The following is a 13,343-nucleotide window of genomic DNA, read 5'->3' as shown; positions in this document are numbered from 1 at the left end:
GGTTACAGGGGTGTCGGGGGAGTCCCCCGAGTCTGTGGGGCTGGTGCGGGGACACGACTCCGCCTGGTGGCACGGCTCGGTTCGGCACAGCCGGGGCGGGAGGGACTCAGGGCTCTGCTCTGGGGGGGTCCCCCGCAGCACCCCCAACAGGGACAAGCCACCACCACAGTGCCCCGTGCCCCCCAAAACCCCTGTGCCAACCCCCGCTTTATCAGTGGGGAAACTGAGGCACAGAGCCCCACCCTGCCTTTGCCCACCAACCCACCCGCCAACCCCCCCACAGCCCCGGGGGGTCTCCGCTTTCAGAGGGTCTGCAGCACGCGGGGGGGATTCCCACTGGGGACCAGGGGACATGGTGGAGACCCTCGGCTGGAGGGGTACATCACTGCAGGGGGGTGATGCACCCTGGGGTGCGCCCCGGTGTCACCTGCTGCTGGGTGGCCCAGGACACCCTGGGGCAGGAGGGAGGTGGGGGTCTTCAGGCTCCCCCCGGCCCCGGGGAAGGCATCCTGGCGGGGCTGAGGAAGGGTCCCTTCTGGCTGCCACTTCCCTTTCATGCCGGGAGAAGGTTTTGCAACCTCGCTTCCTCCCCGGGCAGCATAAAGCGGGCGGCAGAGGGAAGGGGCACTGCGAGACAGAACGGTGGCGGGGGGCAGGTGAGGGACCCTCTGGCTGGCCTGGTGAGACCCCCGAGCCTGGTGCTGCCACGCTCCACGCCTGAGCCCTTTGGGGGTGACACCTGGATTTGTCTCAGTGCCCGGTGCTCCCCCGTGACTGGGACTTGGGACGGGGAGAAGACCCCGGAGTTGGGGGGACGGTGAGGACAGCGAGCGGTGAGTCCCTGGGGTGACTGGGGCTTTCCTCGGGCTTCGCCAGCCCTTGGACTTCGCCAGTGCCCCAGCTCCCGGGTGAGCCCCCTCACATGCAGAGTGGGCTGGGCTGGGGGCCGGGGTGGGTTGCTCAGGCTGCCAGAGGGGCTGCCTGGTGCAGGGGGGGGGAGCAGGAGGCTGGGGGTGGGGGCACCCAGGGCTGTGCTCGGGGCTCATGTGGGGTGCAAACCCCCTGCAGTCCCCAGGGACATCGGCCATGGGTGCCCTGGGGGAAAGCACCTGCCCCCATTTCCTCACACAGTGGTGACCCAGGGGGGCATTTCTCAATGGGGTGTCCCTACTTCCTCCTCAAGGGGACCCCCAGGGCCACCCTGGTGTCACCCAGCCCTTCCAGGGTCAGGAGGGGAAATGGGGTACTGCTTGTTCCCCCAGCTGGATCGGCTGCAGGGTACCCGTGGGTGGGGGATACCCAGCCCTGGAGGAACTAATATTTTGGAGCAGGGAGGCAGAAGCAGCAGCCAAAAATAGACTGAGGGGAAGCGCTGGTGTCCGGCTCTGCCCCATGCCTGCGGTGGCTGCGCTCGGGGGGACCTTTCACCGGTGGCACTGGCAATGTCCCCAGCCACAGTCCTCCAGGATGCCGGGGCATCACCACCCCAGCATCACCACCCCAGCATCACCATCCCAGCATCACTGCAGGAGTGGGGCTGGCAGAGCCAGGGAGGGATTTTACCAGGCAGGGGCAGCAGCCCAGCTGCAGTGGGGAATCCCTGCCAGGCAGAAGGGGAAAGTTGGTCCCAGGGAGGATTTGGGTTCAAACAGGGCCAGCTCAGGGCTGAGGACCCAGCACCGCGGGTGGAAGGCTCAGGTGGAAGCCACCTGGAAGGGCTCAGGGGCTTGGAAATGGGGCAGAGGGGTGAAACTGGAGTGAAACAAGAGTCCGAATCCATACTGGGAGAAGGCTGAAACCAAATGGTCTTTGGGGAGGCAGGGACAGAGCAGGGAGGCTGGTGTCCTACATGCTAGGAGACAAGAGTGATTGTCACCTGTGATTTCCTCATTGCGGCTAAGCACAGGGGACATGGGGACGCCTGGCAGCACCCAGCTAGGCAACAGGAAAACCAAAGACGTGAAATATTTCCAAAGCTGCCTGCAAAGGGTGACACGTCTTTCCGTCAGGGGGTGAAACCTCTGAGATGGGGCAGAACCGGATGGGAAAGAAGGGCATGAAACCGCCTTCAGATCTTCTCAAGTCCCCGCCTGTCCTGGGCACCGTGACCGCAACCTTGCTGCTGGCTGGGGTGGCAGGAGGGGCAGCGCCAGCAGCGATACTTGAGGGGATGGGGAAGCCAGAGGGATCCAGAGATGCTCAAAGGACTTTGGAAGTGCCCGAGTGGCCCTGAGATGCCCAAAGAGTTCAGAGGCTTTTGAAGGACTCACACAAACCAGGGGAACCCAAGTACACTAGAGGGGCCAGGTGTCTCCTGGAGGGGCATGATGCTGTGTTGATGGGGGAGCCCCCCAATTCAAGAAGAGGTGGCTGGTCCATGGGGAACCCTGTCCTCCATGGGGGACAGGGAAGGGACAGGATTGGGATGAAGTGGAGCAGACTGAGGGGTGCTGGGGGTGTTGTACCAGAGGAGGTTTGAGGGACAGTGTCCACCTGCAGCACTGTCCATTACCTGGCACAGCATGGACATGGGACATGGTGGAGTGATGGAGGGGGGCTGCCCACAGGCTGGGAGGGGACCTGGGGGGCAATGGAGATGGGGGACCCAGAGACACTGTCACGCCTGGCCCACACCACCCTCCCACCCCACACTCATGCTGCTTTGTGCTCCACAGGCAAAATGGAGTCCTTCTCCTTCAACGGCGATTTGTCCAATCTCTTCTCTCTCTACAACTACACCTATGACTACAGCACAGCCATGCCAGACACCGCTATCTCCTCTGCCCCATGTCGGCCCGATGGCTCTGTCCTTAACAAGTACCTGGTGGTGGTGATCTACTGCCTCGTCTTCATCCTCAGCGTGGTGGGGAATGGGCTGGTGGTCCTGGTGGTGACCTCTAGCCACGCCAACCGCTCTGTCACCGACGTCTACCTACTCAACCTGGCTGTGGCGGACCTGCTCTTCGCCCTCAGCCTGCCACTCTGGGCCGCCTACCGAGCCCATGAGTGGGTCTTTGGCACTGTGATGTGCAAAGCCATCTCCGTGCTGCAGGAGGCCAACTTCTACAGCGGCATCCTGCTGCTGGCCTGCATCAGCGTGGACCGCTACCTGGCCATCGTCTACGCCACCCGGGCTGCCACTGAGAAGAGGCACTGGGTGAAGTTTGTCTGCTTGGGCATCTGGATCTTCTCCGTGCTGCTCTCCCTGCCTGTGCTGCTCTTCCGCGAGGCTTTTCCCTCACCCAGCAATGGCACCGTGTGCTACGAGCGCATTGGTGGTGAGGACACAGCCAAGTGGCGGGTGGTGCTGCGGATCCTGCCGCAGACCTTTGGCTTCGCCCTGCCCCTCCTGGTGATGCTCTTCTGCTATGGCGTCACCATCCACACCCTCCTGCAGACCAAGAACACCCAGAAGCAGCGAGCCATGAAGGTCATCTTTGCCGTGGTGCTGGTCTTCCTCATCTGCTGGCTGCCCTATAACATCACGTTGGTGAACGACACCCTTATGAGGATGCGGGTCATTGCCGAGACCTGCGAGAGGAGGAACCGCATCGACACGGCCCTCTCCGTCACACAAGTCCTGGGCTTCGCCCACAGCTGCATCAACCCCATCATTTACGCCTTCATCGGGCAGAAGTTTCGCAACAGCTTCCTCAAGATCCTGGCGCAGCACGGGCTCATCAGCAAAGATGCTGTGGCCCGCTACGGCCGCACCTCTTATGTCTCCACCTCTGGCAACACCTCCACCACCCTCTGAGCCCTCTCAGGACCCTGCTCTCACGGCTCCCAGCAGGCCCTGGCACCCCACACACCCCAGCATCCTCACCCATCCCCCTGGGATGTGGGTGGCGATGCCATGGGTATGGGCATGGCCACCACTGGATGCTGGATCCTGTCTGGAAGGGGGCTTTGGCGGCGAGGGGGTAGGACCCCATTGCCAGGGGAGCAATGCCAAGCTCCGGCCACCATCCCTGCTCTTTGGGGTAGAGCCTATGACTTCAGGGACCCCACAACCCCACTGTGGGGATGGCATTCGTGACCGATGGTCATCCAGCAATAAAGGACTTGGTGGGATGGTCACCCAGATCTGGCTTCTCTTTGCCACAGGGAGGGCAATGGTGGGACGGGCCAGGGCACATCACTGAGCACGGTGGGTCCTGGGCTCCCCACCTCAGTGCCAAAGCAGCAGTGTCAGCTGAGCCTGGTGGGGTGTGGGTAACCCCGGCTCCAGGCCAGGGAAGTGCTATTGCCCAAGAGGCTGTTGCAGAGGGTTCAGCATCCTGTGCGTCCCCAGAAGGGACCCAAACATGGGTCTTGCTCCCCACAGCTTCCCAGCAAGGTCCTGGCACTTCCCCAGAGCAGGGATCTCTGTGAGGTGTCTGTCCCACCTGGGGACAAAGCCAACCCCGATCCAAGCCCCAATGGACCAAATCACTGCAGCCCTTCCCTGACCCTGTGACCCCTGTCCAAAGGGTGCCAGCACCCAGGGCACCCCCTGCCCCCCTGGCACTGCGGTGCCAGGACATTGTTGTGCAAAGGGCTGGGAACCTGTCCCTTACACAACCAGGATGTTTCCGCCCCGGCTTGGGCAACTGAGGCTAGCACGAGAGTGGAGCAGAGGGGCTGTGACCCTGCTGGATTCCCTCCCACCACCCTGTGTGCCAGGTATCAGGGTGCCCATCCCAGCATGTCCAAGCATCTCTCTATGGGGGTCTCATACTACTCCTCCATCCCTCCTGCTCCAGGCTCCCAGGGGTCTTTAACTGCAGGGGGCATCAGTGGGTGCCAGCCATGGGCTGGCTCATGGGTGGGTACAGGCTCCCCTGGCACCCATGTAGGGAGCCCTGGGGACTCGGGGCTGGGCAAGGTCAGCAGGGGTGCTGGGCAGAGACAGCTCATCACCTTTGCATCTGGGAAACCTCTTGCCCAAGCGGTGCCTCGCAACCTGGCAGGAAGCCGGGGCTGTTGGCCAAGAGCTGTATCCCCTGCCCACTGCTGCCTCCCTGCTGCCGGACAGGGCAGATGGTGGCTCAGCCTGGCTGCAGCTGGGACTCCCCTTAGGGGACAGTTCCCCCCAGAAGGGCTTGGACACTCCCATAGCAGCATCCCCCCACCCCGCACCCAGCCTGGGGGTCAATTCGGCGACAACTGATAAGATGACACGGGAGCCACAGGGGTAGCAGGAGCAGGTTGTTTTCCTCTCTGTGGACCAGCCACGCGAAAAATGTCTCAAACCCAAAATGTTGGGCAGCAGGACCTGCCTGCAGGCCCCAGATGTCTGGGATCTGGGTAAGTCTGAGAGGAGGCAGCCAGGGCAGGGGATGTCCCAGGCACGGTGCATGGGCTGCGGTCCCAGCTCACGTAGCCTGCGGGTGCCTTTGCTGGTAGCAAAGCAGGCAGCAGCGCCCCTGCTTGCCTGTGTCCACGGAGCACGCGTGGCACACCTTGCACTGGCACAGCCTGCCGAGAAAGCGGGTGGTGAGAGCCATGCCATCCCGGTGCCATGCCGGTGCCACCCCCAGTGCCCCCCATGGCGCACCTGCAGTCGTACCGCCGGGAGAGGCGGCGGAAATCCTTGCGGCAGCGGGCACAGAGCCCTGCATCACGGGGTGATGGGCTGGGCATCGGGGTGTCGATGCCCTCCGTCTTCTGCCACAGGGCATCCTTCTCCCTGTGGGAGGGGACAGGTCAGCCCCAGCAGGAACATGCCTGATGGTGGAGGTCTGGGAGCATGCCCTGGCACCCCACACCCCAGGTGGGCACCCCTGGGTCTCCCGAGGTGGGGATTTGCCTGGGCTTTGGTGCCCTCCTCTGGGTGAAAGGGTTTGGGCCCCCCCCGCCCATGTGTGGCCCCACACCAGTGGTGTCCCCAGGGCTCTCACCGCAGCAGCTCCAGCAGCCGCCCCTTCATGTCGCGGATGAGCTCCTGCTGTCGTGCCTGCTCGGCGCCGCGTGTGGCCTCTCGCTCCAGGGCCTCCCGCTGTGCCCGCTGCAGTGCCGATGCCCAGCGCTCGCCGTCCTGCCGGGCCCTGGCATGGGGCAGTGGGGAGACGGTCCCCCTGTCCCTCAGGCAGCTGTCTCTCCATCCGTCCCTCTGTCCGTCTCTCCATCCGTCCATGCACCCACATATCCATCCATCCCTCTATCCGCTGCCCATCCATTGCCAAGCCCAGCCCGCTCCTCATCCCCACAGCCACCTCACCATCTGCCAGGCTGGCTACCCATCTGCTTCCCAGCTGTTCATCCATGCTTCCCCACACCCACCCCTCTATCCCCCTGTCCCCCTGTCCGTCCATCCATCCATCCATCCATCCATCCATCTACTCACCCCAGATTCATCGCTTCATCCTTCCATCCCCCCATCCATTTGTCCCAAATTCATCCCTCCATCCCTCTGTGTGCCCACCCATCAACATATTCACCCCAAATTCACCCCTTCACATCCCCCTCCATCCTTCCATCCATCTACTCACGCCAAATTCATTCTTCCACCCCTCTGCTCACCCACCCATCCACTCACCCACCCCCAAGTTGATGCCTTCCTCTCACCATCCCTCCCTCTCCAAATCCTTCTCTCCCTGCCCCTGCCCATCCCCAGGTGCTGCTCCCCTGGGTCCAAGTGGGGCACCCAGGGGGATCCCAGGGGAAACCCTGTGGCATGGGGGTGGATGGAGTGGACACGTGGTGGGACAGTGGGTGGTGGAAGTGGGGGGTTGCTGCCCGACCTGCCGAGCTGTTCCTGGAGCTGTGCCACCTCCTGCCGCTGGGCTTGGAGCTTCTGCCGGCTCTGCCGAACCTCCTCCCACGCCGTGGCGGCCAGGGTGGCCAGTTGCTGCAGGAGAGTGGGGGCTCAGCCCTGGACCGCCGACCCCCCACCCCACTGTGGGGTACCCCCGGGCTTGCCCGTACCATGGCCATGCCAGCAGCTGTGCCGAGCTGCCCCTCCACCTTGGGGTCTGTCAGGGGCTCCTGGGGTCCACGGGCGAGCTCCAGCGCCTGCCGCAGCACCTCCTCCACAGCGGCCACCTCGTCTGTGGCACCGGCATCCTCCAGTGCATCCGTCCGTCCCGCCGCAGCCAGCGCCGCCTGGCAGTCCCGTAGGCGCGAGGCCAGTGCCGCTGCCTCCGCCAGTGCCCCGGCCAGCTGGGCGCCCCGCTCCTCTGCCACCTCCTGCCAGCCCCGTGCCTCCTCCTGTGCCCGCGCCAGCACCCCCGGGCCCCCCGCCGCCACCGCCGCCACCAGCGCCTGCCCCAGGAAGATGTTGGTCTCCCGCAGCGCCTCAGCCTCATGCGCCCGCAGCTGGGCCCGCCGGGCACTGCCCTCCTCCTGCCGCCTGTGCCGCCGCTCCTCCCGTGCCAGCCGGGCTGCCAGCACCCGTGATGCCGCCTCCCGCTGCCCCAGCTCGGCCTCCAGCCGGGACACCAGCGCCCGCAGGGATGCCTCCGTCCCGTCTGGCTGTCCAGGCACCGGTGGTGGGGAGCCCGGTATGCACCCGGTGCTGGGCGGCGGGGACGTGCCAGGATCCCTGTCACCACCGGGCTGGGGTGCTTTGCCAGCACCACGTGCGTCCTCCAGCTCCTCCACATCCACGTCCTCCACCTCCTTCTCATCCTCCTCCAACTTCTCTTCACCCTCCTCTTCCACATACTCCTCCACCTTCACATCCTCCTCCATGTCCACCTCCACATCCTGCACCTCCTCTTCCTCCTCATCCTCATCTTTCTCCACCTCCTCTTCATCCTTCTTTTCCATGTCCTTCCTCACCTCCACATCCTCCACGTCCCACTCCACATCCTCCACCTCTACAATCCTCGCCTGCAGGGCAGCCAAGGTGGGTGGGCATGGGTGGGCTGACACCCCACAGGGTGCTGTGGTGGGATGGGCGATGCCATCGGGCCATCCATGTGCCCCGGTGCCGGTATCGTCTGTCTGCGGGGCCGTCTTTGCCAGGCTGTTCCCAGCCACTGCGCTGGGCCGTACCAGTTTCCTAGAGGGGACACGGGGCTCAGGGCCACCAGGTCACCCCCAGGGTAAGCAGGGCACCACCACCCTCCCTCAGGGCTCCCTGGGCACAGCCAGCCTTTGGGGATGGAGAGGGCAGCAGGGCTGGTGACACCAGGTGGCATCTGCTGACAGGGTGGCACCCAGAGACCCCCGTGGTGGTTGCAGGGGGGAATCAGGGGCTGCATGCGTGCTTGTAATGGTGCGTGCACACAAGTGCGTGAGCAGCAGAACAGGCGCACTGGAGCGGCTGTGTCCATAAGCGCTCCCCTGCAGGTGTGCCTGGGGGCGAGGGCACACACACACACACACATATGCCCTCACGTCTCAGGTGTCACAGCGTCACGGTGTTGCAGCAGACCTGTGCCTGGGCACGTACTTGACCAAGGGCTGCGGTGTGTGTGCACCCACGCGTGCCATGTTTGCAGGCACCAGCATGGTGTGCATGCTGGCGCAGAGGTCTGTGCCTGCCTGGGGCCATGCATGGAGGGCTGGCACAGCTGGGGTGCCACGTGGGGTTCGGGGCAGTGGGCCAATGCTCGTGTGCTGCTCTGCCATGCTGAGCCCCAAGCGCCCCTGATGCCCCTGGCACCCCCAATGCCCCCAATGCCCCTGGTGCCCCCGGTGCCCCCTGCATCCCCAGGCTCACTCAGAGAACATGGGCCAGGCGGTGTCCAGGTCAGCCCTGCACAGGGCCAGGTGGAAGGTGACGCCGTCCAGCTCATAGAGGCTGCCCAGGATCTCTGCCCGGCGCTGGGGGCTCAGGAAGGGGCTGCGGGCGTAGTACCACTCACTGCAACCACAAAACGGGCTTCATGCACCCCTCTGTGCCCCGGGCAGGCACACGCACCTGCAGCACTCTTGCCACCTGCGTGCTGCAGGGCACTGTCTGCCCTGGCTGTGCCCCCTGCCACCATGAGCATCCCCTCCCCGTGTCCCCTGCTCTCACCAGAGGCTCTCGGGGTCAAGGAGGCAGAGCTGCAGGGACTCTGCCAGCTGCCGGTGCACCAGGCAGTACCGCAGGAAGGCTCGGCCCCTGCCCACAGGGGTCTTCAGCTGGGGGGGAGAGGGGGTTATCCAGCTCTGCCATGCCAGTCTGCTCCCTACACGTCTTCCCCCCAGCCCATGCAGGGAGAAAGGGGCTCCCCAGGGCCAGGGCTGGGGGGTAGCGGAGACCCCAAAGGGGAGAAAACCCTCTATAGCACCAGTGGGCAAATCCTTGGTGCCCAAGTGAGTGTGTGCCTGTGCACAAGTGCATGTGCACCCACAAACAAGCAGAAGTGCATGTATGTGTGCATGCATGAGCCCCCGGGTGCCCTGCCAGTCTGTGCCCACCTTGTCCAGGGAGGTGACGAAACGAACACCCTCGTGCTCCTGCCGGCGCCGTGCCAAGCCCTGGCACAAGAAGTCCCAGTAGTCCTTGCGCTGCCCAAAGAAGCTTCTCTTCTCCTTGAGGTCGAACTGGCAGAGACATAAGCTTGGGCTTGCTTGTTTGGGAGTGTCCCCTGTCCCCCATCCAGCTTGTTCTCTGTGGGGCTGAGATCCAGCCAGCTCCCCCATCAGGGTGGGTCCTGGTGTCCCCTGGCTGTCCCCTCTTCACTGGGTCTGTGCCTCAGTTTCCCTTTTGCAGCATGTGCAATTACACATGCGGACGTGGGTGAGCCCGGTCCGGGTTCTCATGTGGCTGGGGATGTCCAGGGACGGACAACACCGGCTGGGGTCACCCACCTCCCAAAACCAGCTGGTGCAGGGTCCTTTCTGCTCTCAGCTGTGCCCCAGGGGAAACTGAGGCAGGGAGAAGCGGGGATGGAGGAGCAGTGGTACCTGGAGGAGGAACTCCAGCTGGGCACAGAGGCTGTGCAGCTCCCGGCTCCCATCCGTCACCGGCAGGTTCTGCTCCCGGTAGCTGTGGTTCAGCTCAGCCACGGTCCCTATGGGATGGCAGGTCTGAGCTGGCACGGCCCTGCCCCATCGCCCCCCCCTCCCCACTGCTGCCCGGCTCCCAGCCCCGGGGATTTCTGCTGGCGGGTGAAAGAGGAACCTGCCCTGGGATGAAATGGGAGAGCAGGGGGAGCGAGGGGCACAGGTACCTGCCGGGCACTGCCAGTCCCCTGGGGCTGGCAGCGAGGACAGGAGCAGGCAGCAGTGGCCAGGTTGGCACTGGGATGCCCTGGAACAGCCCTGGGCAGCACCGGCTGGGTGCGAGGAGGGAGGGGGCATGGCCAGGGTGAGATGTGCCTGGCAGGGGACACGCCGGCAGGACACAGGCTGGCACACTTACTCTGCAGGTCCTTGATGACACGGTTGAGCTCCCCATCCCCTGCCATGGCTGTCCCTGGGGGTCTGCAAAGGCAGGGGCAGTGATGAGAGGTGCCAGGCTGGCACTCACCTGGCACCCCCAAACTCTGCCCCAAGGAGAGGGTCTTCCCCCTCCCAGCTCCACCCTAGAGCTGCCTGCTGTTAAGGTAAGAGGGGGTGGGCTCAGGCACCCCCTTTCCTTGCCCATGTCTCCCTGCTACATGGGATAGGGGGTATGGGTGGACAAAAGTGCCCCATCCCGTACCTTCTTAGTTGTCGATGTGTCCTGTCCCAAAATGCCCCCACGCTCTGCCCCCACATCATGCCCAGCCTCTGTCTCCATTCCTTGGGGGGTCCTGGGGCTCAGCTCCCCCATCCCAATATGTCTCTGTCCTCGTCCCTGTCTCCGTCCCCTAGGATTCAGGATGTGGGTTTGGCATGGGAGGAAGCACTGCCTTTGCTTCTGCTCTCGCTTCCCTCGCTCACATCACGAACAGTGTGGGGGCCTGCCGGGGGGGGGAGGGAAGCAGGGCACACAGCCCCCAGCATGCAGCCCCCCAAACTGAGCTCCTCCCCTAGGTAGAGCCCCCTAAGAGCCCCCTAGCATAGCATGCTGCCTGCAGGGCTGGCACAGGGTTTGGGGGTGTTGTGGGCATGGAGTGGGGGGCCAGGAGGGCACGGAGCGGGGGGGCCAGGAGGGTACAGTGCAGTGGGGTGGTTTTGGGTGGTGGTAGGTGGAAACCTGGGGACAGGGTGAGGGACAGTGCCCACGGAGGTGGCAGGTCCGGGGCTTGTCACCACAGGTGGTGGCTGGGCACAGGGCTGGGGAAGCACACGTGTGTGTGCATGGGGGTGTGAATGGCAGGGTGCGTGTGTGCTCACAGGAGCGTGTGCACAAGCGTGCCCAAGCATGAGTGCCCTGTGCTCCCTGCCACAGCAGAGTGGCTCAGCAGGCAGAGCAGGACACGGGACTCTGGATGCCTCAGTTCCTGTCCTGGTGCCCTTGGGTGGCCTTGGACAAGCCATCTTCCCGCCTGCCCACCCTGCCCGTGCCTCAGTTTCCCCTGGGAAGAGGAGCCCCTTACCTGTGGCTGGGAGCCCTGGGGTGCCCCGAGGCACTCGCTGGGTGCCGGGGGGATGCTGGCGTGTCCCCGTGACCACGCTGTGCCTGCCTGCTTCTCCTTTTGTACCTTGGCCAGCAGGAAGTGTGGGAGGTCAGGGAGGCTGCAGGAGCCACCCCCAGCCCGTCCCACATCACATCAGGCACTGCGGCTTGGCCCCCCCCGGCAGCCGGCTCCCCAGTTTGGGGGTTGCCAGTTTTAGGAAGAGGGTCAGCGAGGCTGGTCACCTTGTGCAGCCCCTGGAGGGGGGAGAAAGGACAGTGCCAGGCCTGGGGGGACCCTGATGCTTTCCCATGGGAATAGGGCTTGGGAATGCTTTGACAGACCCCCCTGCAGTTTTTGGGGAGGGAATCCGGGACCCATACCCAGCTAGCAGCAGCCAACAGCTCCTCTGGGGCAGTAGCAGCCCATGCACAGCATCCCCCCTCCCATGCACAACAGCCCCCAGAGGCAGCAGCCCCTGGGCACAGAGACCCCCTCAGGAGCTGCAGCCCATCCCAGCAAGGCCCACTGCCCCCCCCCCCCCCCCCCGACAACTCCCCCCATGGGGGCTATGCCCAGAGCCAGGGTGCAAAATCTTTCCAGGGCACCCTGGGCAAGGCCCCCCCCTTGCTATCTGCGCCTGAGCAGCCCCTGGACTGGCAGTGCCGCTCAGCCACCATGCCTGTCCCCCTTTGCTGTGCCAGCCCTGCTGGGGTGGGGACTAAATCCCCTGAGAGGGGGCCGGGGGTGATACCAGCTTACCCCCCCAGTGCCAGGCATGGGACCCACTGCCATCCTGCTCCCCACCACCATCCGGCTTGGTGGATGCCCCCAGCGATGCCCAGCTGCCCCCACATCCTGCCCCTCCACACTGCATCCCCCCTTGCTGCCCCTACCTGTGCCACCCGGGGGGGCTGGGGGGCACCTGCCGCCCGCAAGCCAGGCCTCGGCTCGGCACCAAAGTGAAAGTAGGAAGTGATGCCGAGCAGGAGCCTGGGCCTCCCCGCACCCTCCTGGCTCCCAGGAGGGGGGTGTTGCACCCACCCGCCAGTGCCGCCTGCCCCCACACCAGGCACCCCACGGGCAGGAGCCCAACACCCGTGGGGGTGCTATGCCCCTTCACACCCCTCACCGGGGTGGGTGCCACAGCGGCTCCCTGGCAGCTGAGTCCCCTGTCTCTGCCCCAGCCAAGGGCCAGGAAGGGGGTGCCGGGGAGGGGAGAAGATGCTTGCCTGTCCTTGGCGCGGGTGCAATTCAATTAACGAGGCCTGGCCCTCGTTCAGCGCAGCCAATAAAGCTAATGGCCCCGCACAGGCCTGGCGCTGCCTGGCGGGGGGGAGTCTGGGGAGCGGGGGCCATCTGCTAATTAAATGTGGGAGGGGGACGGTGGAGCCAGCAGTGATGTCACCTCCCTCGTGCTTGTGGTGGGGGGCCATACCCTGCACCCCCTGCCCACCAGCCCTCTGCCACCCAGGGGTGCCAGGCAGGGCTGCAGGGTACAGCCGTGAAGTGTGGGGGACCCCCCCAAACCCCTGCCCCCTGCGCCCCTCCCTCCCTCTCCTGTTCGTTAGGAGCCTTGCCGGGGCAAATGCAATTAGTGCCCAGGCCTGGCTCGGCTGCTGCCCACGCTTGGCACCGGCAGCTGCCCCATGGGGATGAGTCCTTGCCCAGCATTACCGCGGCATCTGGGGGTGCTGCCGCCAGCCCCCCTTGGCACCACCCCGATCAGTGCAGGGGGTGTGGGGTCCCCGGTGCAGCTGCAGGGTGGGGTGCACCCTGTCCCCCTGACCTGTGCAAGCCCTGTGGCAGAGTGGGGGTGCCCAGGAGTGTGTTGGGGTGCCCTGTGGTGAGGGGTTCCGCTGTAACTGCAGCAGGGCACATCAGCCGGGCACTCCCTTGGAGAGGGACCCCACTAGGTGAGGGGGTCCCTGAATATGTCCT

General features: G+C 64.8%; 2 protein-coding genes across 3 annotated transcripts; one reads left to right on the top strand and one right to left on the bottom strand.

Moving 5' to 3' along the window:
- Positions 1-623: 623 nt before the first annotated feature.
- On the top strand, positions 624-4,065 carry LOC129208056 (C-X-C chemokine receptor type 2-like). 2 transcript variants are annotated; one of them, XM_054830206.1, is made up of 2 exons: positions 624-817; positions 2,676-4,065. In XM_054830206.1, exon 2 carries the CDS (start codon positions 2,681-2,683, stop codon positions 3,755-3,757), a length of 1,077 nt encoding a protein of 358 aa, XP_054686181.1. In that variant the 5' UTR covers positions 624-817; positions 2,676-2,680; the 3' UTR covers positions 3,758-4,065. The 2 variants fall into 2 exon arrangements, with proteins under 2 accessions (XP_054686181.1, XP_054686180.1); XM_054830205.1 differs by having other exon boundaries at positions 624-833.
- Positions 4,066-5,189: 1,124 nt separating this feature from the next.
- RUFY4 (RUN and FYVE domain containing 4) lies at positions 5,190-12,341 on the bottom strand. The gene is made up of 12 exons (XM_054830219.1): positions 12,299-12,341; positions 11,385-11,659; positions 10,283-10,344; positions 9,826-9,932; positions 9,337-9,462; positions 8,951-9,057; positions 8,651-8,794; positions 6,910-7,987; positions 6,726-6,832; positions 5,883-6,029; positions 5,540-5,671; positions 5,190-5,460 (listed from the first exon to the last, which is right to left on the bottom strand). Exons 2-12 carry the CDS (start codon positions 11,552-11,554, stop codon positions 5,358-5,360), a joined length of 2,283 nt encoding a protein of 760 aa, XP_054686194.1. The 5' UTR covers positions 11,555-11,659; positions 12,299-12,341; the 3' UTR covers positions 5,190-5,357.
- Between the last annotated feature and the right edge of the window lie 1,002 nt (positions 12,342-13,343).

This window comes from Grus americana, chromosome 6, assembly GCF_028858705.1.
Source record: "Grus americana isolate bGruAme1 chromosome 6, bGruAme1.mat, whole genome shotgun sequence".
Lineage (NCBI taxonomy): Eukaryota > Metazoa > Chordata > Aves > Gruiformes > Gruidae > Grus > Grus americana.
Note: the sequence above shows the minus strand (reverse complement) of the source record. Positions and strands in the feature narration are given on the sequence as shown.

Coding starts and splice junctions, on each gene's coding strand:
- RUFY4 (XM_054830219.1), bottom strand. CDS start 11,554: ATGTGGGACGGGCTGGGGGTGGCTCCTGCAGCCTCCCTGACCTCCCAC. Junction 6,833..6,909: donor CAGCTGCTGGCATGGCCATG/GTACGGGCAAGC, acceptor ACTCTCCTGCAG/CAACTGGCCACCCTGGCCGC. Junction 6,030..6,725: donor CTCCAGGAACAGCTCGGCAG/GTCGGGCAGCAA, acceptor GCCCCATGCCAG/GGCCCGGCAGGACGGCGAGC.
- LOC129208056 (XM_054830206.1), top strand. CDS start 2,681: ATGGAGTCCTTCTCCTTCAACGGCGATTTGTCCAATCTCTTCTCTCTC.